This window comes from Capricornis sumatraensis, chromosome 22 (assembly GCF_032405125.1).
Source record: "Capricornis sumatraensis isolate serow.1 chromosome 22, serow.2, whole genome shotgun sequence".
Classification (NCBI taxonomy): Eukaryota; Metazoa; Chordata; class Mammalia; order Artiodactyla; family Bovidae; genus Capricornis; species Capricornis sumatraensis.
This window is the reverse complement of record NC_091090.1, coordinates 11,313,625-11,326,143: the sequence shown is the minus strand read 5'-3', so window position 1 is coordinate 11,326,143 and position 12,519 is coordinate 11,313,625. Positions and strand designations below refer to the sequence as shown.

General features: G+C 42.1%; 1 protein-coding gene across 1 annotated transcript in view; it reads left to right on the top strand.

Annotated features, from left to right (window-relative positions):
* The first annotated feature begins 1,109 nt into the window (after positions 1-1,109).
* MLIP (muscular LMNA interacting protein) overlaps positions 1,110-12,519 on the top strand; it is a 131,775-nt gene continuing 120,365 nt past the window's right edge. Inside the window, 3 exon segments of the mRNA XM_068960982.1 lie at positions 1,110-1,158; positions 1,161-1,207; positions 10,385-10,540. Of these exon segments, the coding sequence (XP_068817083.1) occupies positions 1,110-1,158; positions 1,161-1,207; positions 10,385-10,540 (252 nt within the window).

Sequence of the window (12,519 nt, the reverse complement as noted above, 5' to 3'; positions counted from 1 at the left end):
ACCCGTACCCTCTCCCAGTATGAGGAACACTCGCCCCTCCTCAGGGAGAGAGCAAACATGGGGACTTGTCGTTTGCTCTCCTCCCCACCTCTGCAGCAGGGGCCCTGAGAAAGCCTTGCCTGAAGTACTAGGTTATTTGGAGTAGTTTTCCCCAGTGTGCTAACAGCATCACTTTCGACAATTGTTTTACTTGTAGTGTTTCCACAAATTCGGGCTTCTGATAAGCAGGGAAAATGTTAAGTGGTATAATCTAGGTCCCTAAAATAACTCCTTCATTCCTTCCCAGAGCTTTTGGTCTATAACCAGCTCTTGCAACAGAACAACTTTCATCGCCAAAGCACAAATACAGATAGTACAGATTTGGAGAAAAATCAATACTCAGAAAATAGAAGTACAAAAACGGAAGACGCCAATCAATTCCATGTGTAAAGTTTTGAAGTTTTCTGCAGTCGGGACACTCACTGTCTTCCAGGAACCTTGGAATGTTGTTTTGACAGATTTTTGATTCCAAGCTCTATTTGAGAGCAAATTTGGTTAATAGCAAGACTTCCGTCACTACTGATGCTGGTGTAGCATTGCTCACTACGTACATGCCAAGGACCAGGAATTAAAGCTACTGATTTTATGAAGGAATCGCTGTGTGTCTTCTCATTCTTTATTTAGACCCAGTGTTTGCCTGTATTTGTGCCTCTAAATGTTCTCAGCGAGTGTGACCAACTGATTGCTGAGATTGTCAGCTGTGCGGGCCCTTCAATCAGCTTCTTGTTGCTGTACAATCTGGCTCCTCTGTTCTTTTTGCAGAATGTTTAATTGGACTGTGTGCATGAAAAGAAAAGGGAAATGCATATAGGTGGCAATTTTTTTTTTTTTTTAACTTCTACTGGCTCCATTTCAGCAGTCAATCTGACCTCTCCTGAAGTTCCAAATCTAAAAACTGTCTGAACATGAATCTGCTCTTTGGAGCTGACAAAAATTCTTCTGTTCAGGGAGGAGTCCACATTACCTCTTTTTAGAATTCTTCTCTACCCGCGAGTGTGTGTGTTGTTTCAGGGAGCGGCTCCCTTCCCACCTCACTCATTGGTTTGCTCACTCCCTTATGGGATGAATCAATGCTTCCAGAAACCCGGGGGCTTCTGAGGGACTGCGGGAAGAATTACTTCAAATGAACTCGTGCGTCTTAGCAGGCAGCGTGCAGACCACACCCCAGGTAAAAGGAAGGCTCCCCTTCCTGCTTTCGAGAACTTTGAAAGGCTGTGCACTGTGGTGTTTGCTGCAAGAGGGTTTGTGAGAGAGATGCCCGGGTGTAGATAAATTTGACTATGTCAAAATGAAATGTTATAGGCAGTTAGTGGAAAGGATGAGCAGATAGAGCAAAGCTGCTTACTGGCAACCGAAGAAGATGCTGAGGATGGTCCTTCGTGCAGTGTAAGCGCTGACACCCTGTCCTGTCTCTTCTCAACAAGAGGCTAGTGGCCATCTGTGAGTGTGGGTGTCAACATCAGAAGAAGAGAGCGTTTCGGGAAGGAGAAGGAAGGAAGGCATTGCTACTGGGAACTGAGCAATGAAACAGTCAGCCTGCATGGCACGAGGGAGGACAGTTTCTTAAATTATTAGTCGGCTGGCCGGTGAGAAGGTGACAGTCTCAGAGTTTCAAGTGCTTGAAACCATATTTAGGGAAAGCTTTTCATCCTTTCAGCTCTAATTTCTATAATTAAACTAGTTTCCCAAGGATAAGAACTGAGATGTGTTTTTAAACAACGCTGACAAAGGAAAGTGTTAATTGGCATTTAACCAGTGTGACGATATTAACATGCATCTGTTTCTGCTTTGTGTGGAAAATGATTTTTCATCACCATAGCGATTGATTTCTGGGCTTTTTGGAACTTGGCCATGGTATGCAGTAAAGAGCAGAATTTTTCTTTTTCTTTCCCGAATAAGGGATTCAGCAGTCAAACAGCCTGTTGTATAGTGTAGCTAGTGTAATTTCAAATCCTTTCCAGCTAAATTCTGTGCAAAAACTCTCTGCATCCTTGGTAGGATAAGAAGACGGTACAGAAATGTGATGAAAAGAGCCCCATGCCAACATTGTACTCTCAGCTTAAAAGCAAATACCACACCATTGCCTCTTTTTGAGGTTGATCAGAGGTTACATGTGTGGACAGGAATTTATCTGTGATCTTCTGACAGTAACCTAGGAAGATGAATAAGCCTTTAGTACTATTGGATTTTCCATGTTTAATGTTATTCTTGATGATATTATGTGTTGGTTCAACCAAAAATTCTGAGAAAATGTTCTCTTTACCTGGTGAAGAAATTTTATGTAGGCTGTGGCTGTTTGTAGGAGAATACAGCGGTAAAGGAGAAGGAGACAATTTTACTTATTTTCAGTTGCTTTCGTTGTCAACATATGGTTACTTTTAGAAATTCCTTTGAGGACATCATTCTATTTTTTTATTTTTTATTTTTACTTTATTTTACTTTACAATACTGTATTGGTTTTGCCATACATTGACATGAATCCGCCACGGATGTACATGAGTTCCTAATCCTGAACCCACCTCCCACCCCATATCATCTCTCTGGATCATCCCCGTGCACCAGTCATTCTAAAAGCACACCTTATTCATTGAAGCGTCTGTGTTTATTGCACCACATTTCCCTTTTATTCACTAAAATTGTAGCTATTAACCTTTAAAAAGTCAATAGTTTATGATGCATCAATAGTGATGTTCTATTTGTATTTCGGGAACTTATGTAGCAAGCCTTTTGGGGGAGTAAATTTTTGTCATTGTATGGGCTTTAGAAAGTAAAACCACTTATTGTTAATAAAGGTGATACATATTTTGTAATCACAGGGAAGTGAATTGAAGTCTTTCATACATTAGTGTTTAAATTTCATCCAGATAGAACCTAAAGTAGACCTGTAATCGTTCTGTGGGGAGATGAGGACAGGCCTACAGAACCCGAGGATAAAGTCATTTTCACCTCTTCTTTGACTCTTAAAGGACTATCTTTATTTCTTACCCAAATGAAATTCTGTGATAAATTATCTGAGCTACCCTCAGTGATTTCCTTGCTAAAACCTCTCTCCATCTATCATGATATTGATGAGAGTAGTCATGTAAAGAAACCTTCCTAGAAAAATAATCCCTCTGGAAAATGTCTTGTATTGTGTATCACTGATAAAGGCTACTGGACTCCCTGAATCTCATGAGGAATCTCATGTCTCCTCTTACAAAGGAAAGCATTGCTTTATTATTTTTCAGATGATGAGCTACAAACTGGAAACTGTGAACTGACTGCCATGGTGGAATAATGACAATTATTTTTAAAGGCAGAAAATAATAGTGAAAAATGAAAGTTGGCTCAGAAGGATTTGCTGCATAATTTTTATGCCCTAAGGAATTTGCGTTGTTTCTAGAAGGCTTAGCTATCTTAGTTTTCTGGTTTGCTGTTCAGTCACTAAGTTGTGTCCGACTCTTTGTGACCCCTTGGACTGCAGCATGCCAGGCTGCCCTGTTCTTCACTATCTCCCGAAGTTTGCTCAAACTCATGTCCATTGAATCAGTGATGCCATCCAACCATCTCATCCTCTGTCGCCACCTTCTCTTGCCCTCAGTCTTTCCCAGCATCAGGGTCTTTTCCAGTGAATTGGCTTTTTGCATCCGGTGCTTCAGCTTCAGCATCAGTCCTTCCAAAGAACACCCAGGACTGATCTCCTTTAGGATTGACTGGTTTGGTCTCCTTGCAGTCCAAGGGACTCTCAGGAGTCTTCTCTAGCACCACAGTTTGAAAGCATCAATTCTTTGGTGCTCAGCCTTCTTTAGGGTCCAACTCTCACATCCATACATGACTACTGGAAAAACAATAGTTTTGACTATATGGACCTTTGTGGGTAATGTGATGTCTCTGCTTTTTAATATGCTGTCTAGGTTTGTCATAGCTTTTCTTCCAAGGAGCAAGCATCTTTTAATTTCATGGCTGCAGTCACTGTCTGCAATGATTTTGGAGCCCAGAAGATGGTTGCCAGAAAGTTGTATCCTGCAGTAAGCGGTCCAGAGTTAGTTCGTTAGACCATCTATAGCTTGGTGAAATCTCCTGCAAGGATATCTAGTTCTCTTTAATTGACTGTGTGTTCACACGCACAAAATCTGATAGACAGTCTCCTGTTCCAAGTGTCACCTGATCCTGGTGACGCTTGACCCTTACCTCGTGCAGTGTTGCCATTCTGTCTTCTCCAGCCCAGCCTTGGAGTCCCAGTGTGGCTTGTGCTGTCGCAATTGCAGTCTTGTCAGCCTTCTTGTCCCCCAGTTCCTTGACCTTCACAGGCTCAGTGCCCATCCTGTTTTTTCATCTCAAATACTCAGGCTCAACTCCATTGATTTATTATTTTCTGATGATAAGCTACAACCTGGGAATTGTGACCTGACTGTTATGGAGGAACAATGACAATTATTTTGAAAGGCAGAAAATAATATTGAAAAATGATAGTTGGCTCAGAAGGGTTGGTCTGTGTATTTTTTATTCCTTAAGGAATGTGCCTTGTTTCTAGAAACCCTAATCCGAACTGTACCTGGTTACAAGCCTAGAACTTATAATCAGCTAGAGTTACCATCTACTGGCTCTCAAGCTCTCTCTCGCATCCTATACTGTGACTCCGCACCATTCTCCCAACACCCACCGTGCTTTCGGATCTGATTTCTCAGCCACAGAGCCTGCTAGTCTCTTAGACTGAGGTCCTCCTTCCTGTCTGCACTGAGCTCCCTGGCTGACCCTTTGCTTTTCTGTCATTGGTGCCCTCAGTTTCCTGACACGCACAACGTTCTTCCACCAGAACCAACTCTGAACATCAGTTCTATAAATGCTATAGTTCACTTTCTCTGTTCCTGTGATAGGCAGTTGAGCATCCCTGGAGAGATTATCCAACAACCAAGCAAATTGCTTTCATGACAAATTCTTGGATTTACATTTGGGCTGGACTCTCACAATAGGCTGTCAATCCTTTGCTTATTTATGGTCTGGCCTCTTTCTTATTGCTGTCAATGATGTTCCAGGCTTATTTTTATCTTAAAATCCAGTGTCACCTTTACGAGTTCTTCTTCAGCTACTGCACCACTGAATGGTAGAGCCTGGATGCTTCAACCTTGGACCTCTTTTTTCCTGTTTGTGCCTGCATCCCTGGTGATCTCATTTGGTCTCATGGTTTTCAAAGCCATGTATAGGTTAACAACCCTAATAATTTTATCTCCAGCACAGACTCTGCTCTGAACTTTGCTTCTCCTATCCCCACATTTCCTCTTGGATGTATTTTTGTCATTTCAAATTTGATCTTTATTCTCAAACCAGTTCCACCTCTTGTTTTCCTCACTTCTATGAAGACTCTCTCGTATCTTTCAGTTATTCAGGTCAAAGACTTTGTATATCTTGACTCTTGTTTGCCTCTTGCATCTCACATCTAATTTTTCAGCAAATTCTAAGTTTTTCCTTTAAATTATAGCCAACCCAAGTTTTACCTATCATTTTTTTTCTCCTGTGAATTATTACATTAGTCTTCATAGCGCTTAGCTCAATTGAAAATTCTACCTTTTTCTTATTTATTTTGCATCCTGTCTCCCTCCCACTAGAATGGGTAGAGGTTTTGTTCATATCGCCAAGCCCTAAAATCAAGCCTAGCACCTGGTAGGCATTTAATAAGATCTTGTTAAGTAAATGAAAGTATTATAGAAGGCAATGTAATCAAGTGAGGTTTGGTTTTAGTAAGAATGGAGTAGAAGGACTGATGGTCCCATAAAAGGACAAAGATGTAGGTGGGTGACTAGAAGCTGTGATGAGGGGTTTGGAGGTCCTCCTCTGTTTGCTTCAATTATCTCAGTGAAATGGGAAACAAAGTTTTTAGCTCAGAGTGAGAAGAAGATGCAGGTGTTTGCAGAAAGCAGAGAAGATGTGAGCTTTCTGTGTGTGTGGGAGAGTAAATGGGCTCTGGATCTATCAATGTATAGTATGATTCCACATATACATATTGGTATCTGATATTTGTTTTTCTCTTCCAGAGAGAGAAAAGCAGGGCAGGAATAGAGACGCAGATGTAGAGAACGGACATATGTGTACGGAGGGAGAAGAGTTGGGTGAGATGGATTGGGAGGTTAGGATTGCCAGATACACCCTGCATACGTGTGTGCTCAGCCTTGTCTGACTCTTTGTGACCCCATGGACTGGGGCCTGCCAGGCTCCTCTGTCCAAGGGATTTTCCAGGCACGAATACTGGAGTGGGTTTCCATTTCCTCCTGCAGGGGATCTTCCTGACCCAGGGATCAAACCCATGTCTCCTGCATCTCCTGCATTGGCGGGTGAATTTTTTACCACCGAGCTGCCTGGGAAGCCCACATATATACGCTACTCTGTGTAACACGGATAGCTAGTGGGAATGTGCTATAAAGCACGGGAAGCTCGGCTGGGTGCTCTGTGATGACCTGGAAGAGTGGATCGGGGGTGGAGTGTGAGGGTGGTCAGAGAGGGAGGGGATATGTGTATGCACGTCGCTGATTCACTTCATTGTACAGCAGAAACTGACACAACATTGTAAAGCAATCAGAGCCTAATAAAAAATATGGTATGATTATAGAGTCGTATGAAAGGAACTACCTGAGGCTCAGAGCCGTGAATCTTAAGTGAAGCCAGCAAGCATGGGACTGTAACTTTTTCCCCAGCCGCATTTACCTCTGTGGCACCAGAGTAGAGTTGGTAGGGGATAGATTCAATGAGCACTGTGATTTACCCAAAGGGGATGATGACGTGAGAGAAGGCAAGGCTTTGGAGGGGTGTCCACAGGACTAGTTGTATCAGACATTGAAACTGGCTAAAAAAAGGAATCTGGGAAAACTTACTGCTGGAAGGATTGGTAGACTTCCATTTTGATGGGTTCCCAGAAATGCTGGAGTTAGAGAACCAGAGGAATGATGTGGAAAGAAAAGAAGTATTGGTCAGAGAAGGAAAACACTCCAAAATTATGGAAGGGTTCTGGCTAGTGGTTGTTGCCAGGGATATGAAGGGCAAGGAAGTGTAGAGGTCAGTGACATACGCTACTAGAAAAGTTACCCATGGGAAATAGTGTTAGAAGGAGTGGAGTTAACCCTAGAAGTAAATCTTCAAAGAAAGAAGGGGTTGACTTGGTTGTGGGCAGATGACTGCAACAAGTGAAGGGCGTTATCTGGTGCATGGCGGGAGCTTCAGACTTGGAGGTTTGTAGGGGTGAGGGAAGAAGAAGAACGGTCTGGAAGCTGTAAAGAGAACAAGGAGGACGCATCCTATTCTAGGCCTAGTGTGAGAGGAGGCGGTCACTGAGAACTCGCTGGGAAGCAGAGGCCTGCAGAGGGGCCTGTGGTTTACTGAGAGCTAGAGCAGGCGAAGAAGAGGTTCCGGGCGTGCAGGGCTGTGTGACGACCACCTGAATTCCAGACAGTGAAGGATGAGAAGTTTCCAAGGGCTGGGTAAGTGTATGTTTCTGAAACTCTACCTCTGAACACTGGTGCCACATAAAAATGTAGAGACAGGGTTTTGGATGAAGGAGAAAGAATGGCTTTTATGCTTTGTCAGGCCAAGGGGGCCACAGCAGGCCAGTGCCCACACGGTTGTGCATCCCTCCCTGGAGGGGGTCACGAGGCATCAGTGTTCACGGAGCAGGGCGTGGTTGGCTCGTGGACATTCTTCTGATTGGTTGCTGGTGAGATAATTTGGAGTCCACATCATCCGCCTTCTGGTTCCAGTCGGTCTGGGGTCTATGTGCTTGTAGGCAGTATACAATTAACTTCTACCACCTGGTGAGGGTTTCAGTATCTGCAAAACTGCTCAGAGAACATGGCTCAGATTATCATCTATAGTCCTTGAGGAAGAACTAAATGTCTTTGACTTTGTTTAGTGGCTAAGCTGCTGTTATTTTGTCTTGTTTGTCTTGTTTTTCTTTTTCCAGTTTCTCTGATTAAATTCATCCTTTGACTAAAGTTTTTATACAGACAAAAGGCAGGTGGAGGGCATGAGTGGGGGTCTATTCTGGGAAAGCCTCAGAGGGTCATGCTCAGTTACAAGTACAAGAAAGGAACAAAACTAGGACTGTACATGGCACACAGGGATACAGGGATGGCTGGGTTTCTTGAGGGGCTGATGTGATCGGGGTTAAAGGGCACGTTGAGATAAGGCGTGGTGGCATGGCTAGAAAGGAGAGGAGCATGGGAGGTCCTGCTGGGACCATTGCGTTTCCTATGGCGAGCGGGGAGGTGGCAACATGGTAGTGTCACCTTGACTAGATGGCACTAATTGCATCGCAAATGTGGTTTAAATGCAAAATGATTCCTGTCACTTTCCAGCTTCTCCCCAGTGCCCCACAGTGGGATCTTTTCTGTATCTTCATTCATTTTCTCTGTTCACAGAGGAGGCTATATTCTTTCTGTTGTTTACTTTTATTTATTTATATTTTGGCCTCACTGTGCGGCATGCGGGATCTTAATTGATCTACTAGGAATTGAACCTATGTCCCCTGCAATGGAAGGGTGGAGTCTTAACCTCTGGGTGGTCAGGGAAGTCCCTGTTCCTTTGTTCTTTCTGCCTGTGCCCTCCAGGACCTAGTTTCGCTTTCCTTCTTACTGGCTCCTTCCCCCAGTCTACAGATGTCTTCATGTCTGCCCCATTAGAGACCAACAGAGGCATCTCTTTGACCGGACTTTCCTCTCCAACTTCTCTCCATCTCTCTTCCTACTTCTCACCGAACTTCTTGAAAGAGAAATCTCCAACGTCATCTTCTCCTGCCATCTTTCCATTCAGTCCTCCGTCTACCGCTCTTGGATTTCTGTCCCGATCGCCAGGCTTGGGTCTTTTAAGACCAGCATCACCCATCTGACTGTCTGATGTGATTAAATCATTCCCGATCACTTGGTTCTCACTGTCAACAGGGCAAAACCCAGGCTTGGTCTACACGCAGTGCTGCTTTCCATGCCTTCACTTATCTGGTTTTCTCAGCGTGGGAGAACCTTCTCTTCCCCTCCACCAGGACTTAAATTCAAGGTGCTGCCTATTTTGGAGCTTCCCGGACTGGGAAGGCCCCCAGCCATCATTGCTTTCCCTTCCTATTCTGTGCACACTATTTTCTTACTTGTGAGAGATCTATTAACTGTTCCCTGTTTGCTGTTGTCTCTCTAGCTCCTGAGTGTCTGCCACATGGCAAAAACTTAACAAAATAATTTTTGAATGAATAAAGGATGAATGAGAGAGAAGGTATATCCTTGAGAAGAGGCATTGATATATTGATAGCCAGGAAAGTACATTTTCAATTTTCCGTTCACATTTTAACCTCCTCATTAATGATGCATGTCTGAGGTTTCACATGTAGTTGGTGATTATGAGTCAATTTGAACCTGCTAACCCAGGGTTAAATGGATGAAAGTCCTTGACCTCTGTGGGGTCATCACAAGCACAGCATCTGGTCTATGTTGAAATGGACTTTTATCCACGTTCAGTTCAGTTCAGTCGCTCAGTTGTGTCTGATTCTTTGCAACCCCATGAACCCCACCCAGCATGCCAGGCCTCTCTGTCCATCACCAGCTCCCAGAGTCCACCCAAAGCCATGACCATTGGGTCAGTGATGCCATCCAGCCATCTCATCCTCTGTCGTCCTCTTCTCCTCCTGCCCTCAATCTTTCCCAGAATCAGGGTCTTTTCAAATGAGTCAGCTGTTGGCATCAGGTGGCCAAAGTATTGGAGTTTCAGCTTCAACATCAGTCCTTCCAATGAACACTCAGGACTGGTCTCCTTTAGGATGAACTGAATGGATCTCCTTGCAGTCCAAGGGACTCTCAAGAGTCTTCTCCAACACCACAGTTCAAAATCATCAATTCTTCGGCGCTCAGCTTTCTTTACAGTCCAACTCTCACATCCATACATGACCACTGGAAAAGCCATAGCCTTGACTAGATGGACCTTTGTTGACAAAGTAATGTCTCTGCCTTTGAATATGCTGTCTAGGTTGGTCATAACTTTCCTTCTAAGGAGTAAGTGTCTTTTGATGTCAGGGCTTGAGCTGCTGGAATGCCATGCGCTTATCCATGTTAACGTGTAGCATTCCAGCGGCTCACCTTGTCAATCTACCCTTCTGTTGCCATGTCCTACAGTAAGATCTTCCTGGGGCTTTATTTCGTTCACTGATAAATATTTTCATAGAAAAAGGATCCGATACACTATGAATTCTTTAATAGCTGTTCTCTTCGACAATCATACACATGACCACAGGACAATAGGCAATTTATTAAAATAAAGGAAAATACCATAATATGTAGAAAGTAAAGTCGAGATAAACCTTTGATAAGACTGCAAGTCTAATCTATCACGTGCCTCATAGGTCTCTTCTGGTGATTCTGAAGCCAAGCCTCTGATCTTCACGTTTGTCCCCACTGTCAGAAGACTGCCAACCCACTCCCAGCTGGGTGACACGTCTAAATACATTGTTAAGACTCCTGAGGAGCCAAGTGATGAGACTCCAGAAGCTGCAAATAGGGTAGGACTATTTTACTATTTTTATGTCAAGTAATTAAAGTATCCATAATAATGACATGAAAGTCTGTATGAATGTTTATTTTTTCTACTTAAAGTGAGATAACTGGCAAATCTAAAAGTGGCTAAAAATAAAACAATGTAATAGGTACTTCAGTGTTATTAAATCTCAGGTTTTCTACAACAAGCTATTCTCAACTCTTTTGATTTGACACTCTGTTGTTCGTTGTTCACGTGGTATATTATGCCTCCTGGCACCTCCCCTCCCAGATGTACCTTAAAATAAAAATACAAACTTTTTTTGCAAAGTTTAAATTTATCTTTAAAGGCTATTAGGTAAAGAGCAAGGTGCTATTTTATGTGTAATAGATTAACAATGCTAAAAATATAATATTCGATGTTTAGGGCCCTTGTAGACCTATTGTCATGCTCACACTTTGCTGCTAGTTTTGTGAACTTGTACAGTTTTGGTTGGAAAACCCTTATCCACATCATACAACTTTTCATAACCTTTCAGTTATCGAAGTGGAAATGTATACCAGAGAAATACTGCAGAAGATAAAAAGTATTATGTAGGAAAATAATTAGGAAAAAATAAAAAGAGCCTAATATCTAACAATCAGAGAAAAGCTAAGCATCTGATAGCATCCCCTTGACAAACTTATAATGATTATTCAATTCTATGGAACATGTTAATGCTATATTAAATGATACAGTAGATTATAAAATTGTATTTATACCCCAATTATACTTATCTAAACTGAGACCAAGGCTGAAAATGAAATTAAACAAAAAACTAAAAATTACTTGTGTGAAAATAACAACTTTTTGGGTAAAAACTTTTTCTCTTTAAAATGTGTTTTAATACTGTCCTCTTATAAAAAAAAAGTTACTGTGTGAATTTTGTGGTATTTTTGAGCCAACTTTGTAAGAAATAAAATTATCTGATTTTCCTTGTCTATATGAAAGCGTTTTATCTAGCAAGCAGTACTATATCCATGAACCAGGGACTTCTTTCAAAAACTATTGTGAGAACAAGTTATTTTAGAGAAATTCTGAAAGCTACAAAAGACACTTCTGGGAAGTTTCTCTCTCGTGGTACTCAAGTACGTACAATATATTCAAGGGATCCTTTGTGATTAGGTGCTCCGAGTTCATGAGACTATAGACGTATGAATCAATCTTGGCTGCGGATTTCCAAAGCTTCCTGAACTAATGATATTCATCTACAGATGGCAATGATACCTGCACAACCACATTTTTGAGAGAGTAAACATTTTTCTTCCTATTTTTTAAGCAGTTCAATATTATAATACAGCAGGGTAAATAATCCCTCATTCTTTGTATATTTAAAAACTATTTACTTGAACACATGCTGTGTGCTTGGTGCTGTGGATTCTGGATGAATAAAGTCAACTCATAAGTTATTGGAAAGGCAGACATTGGAAAAAATAAAAAACATGTAATAAAACCTCGGGTGGTAAGAAATGCTGTTAAAAAATGCATCAAAATAAACAAATAGAGAATGTTGGACTGTGGGAGCAAGGAGTTATTATAGGTCATTAATAACATTTTCAAAAATGAGTTCAATTTCGCCAGCTCTTTAGTTATTCTACTTTCCATCATAAGCAATCTGTCTTTGAATCCTTCTATTTTTAATTTAAGCTTCCTTCTAATTTGGGTTTTGTTACTGTATGTGATATATTAGTCGCTCAGTCATGTCTGATTCTTTGCAACCCCGTGGACTGTAGCCTACCAGGCTCCTCTGTCCTTGGAACTGGAGTGGGTTGCCATTCCCTTCTCCAGGGGATCTTCCTGACCCAGGGATTGAACGTGGGTCTCCTGCATTGCAGGCGGATTCTTGACTATCTGAGACACAAGGGCCCTTGTTACTACATAGTGTTGTAATTTGATATGTGAAATGACCACTCCCAGAAAATTCCAAGTCAGAGCAAAGTATTTTTTATCTTGATTATGTCATCA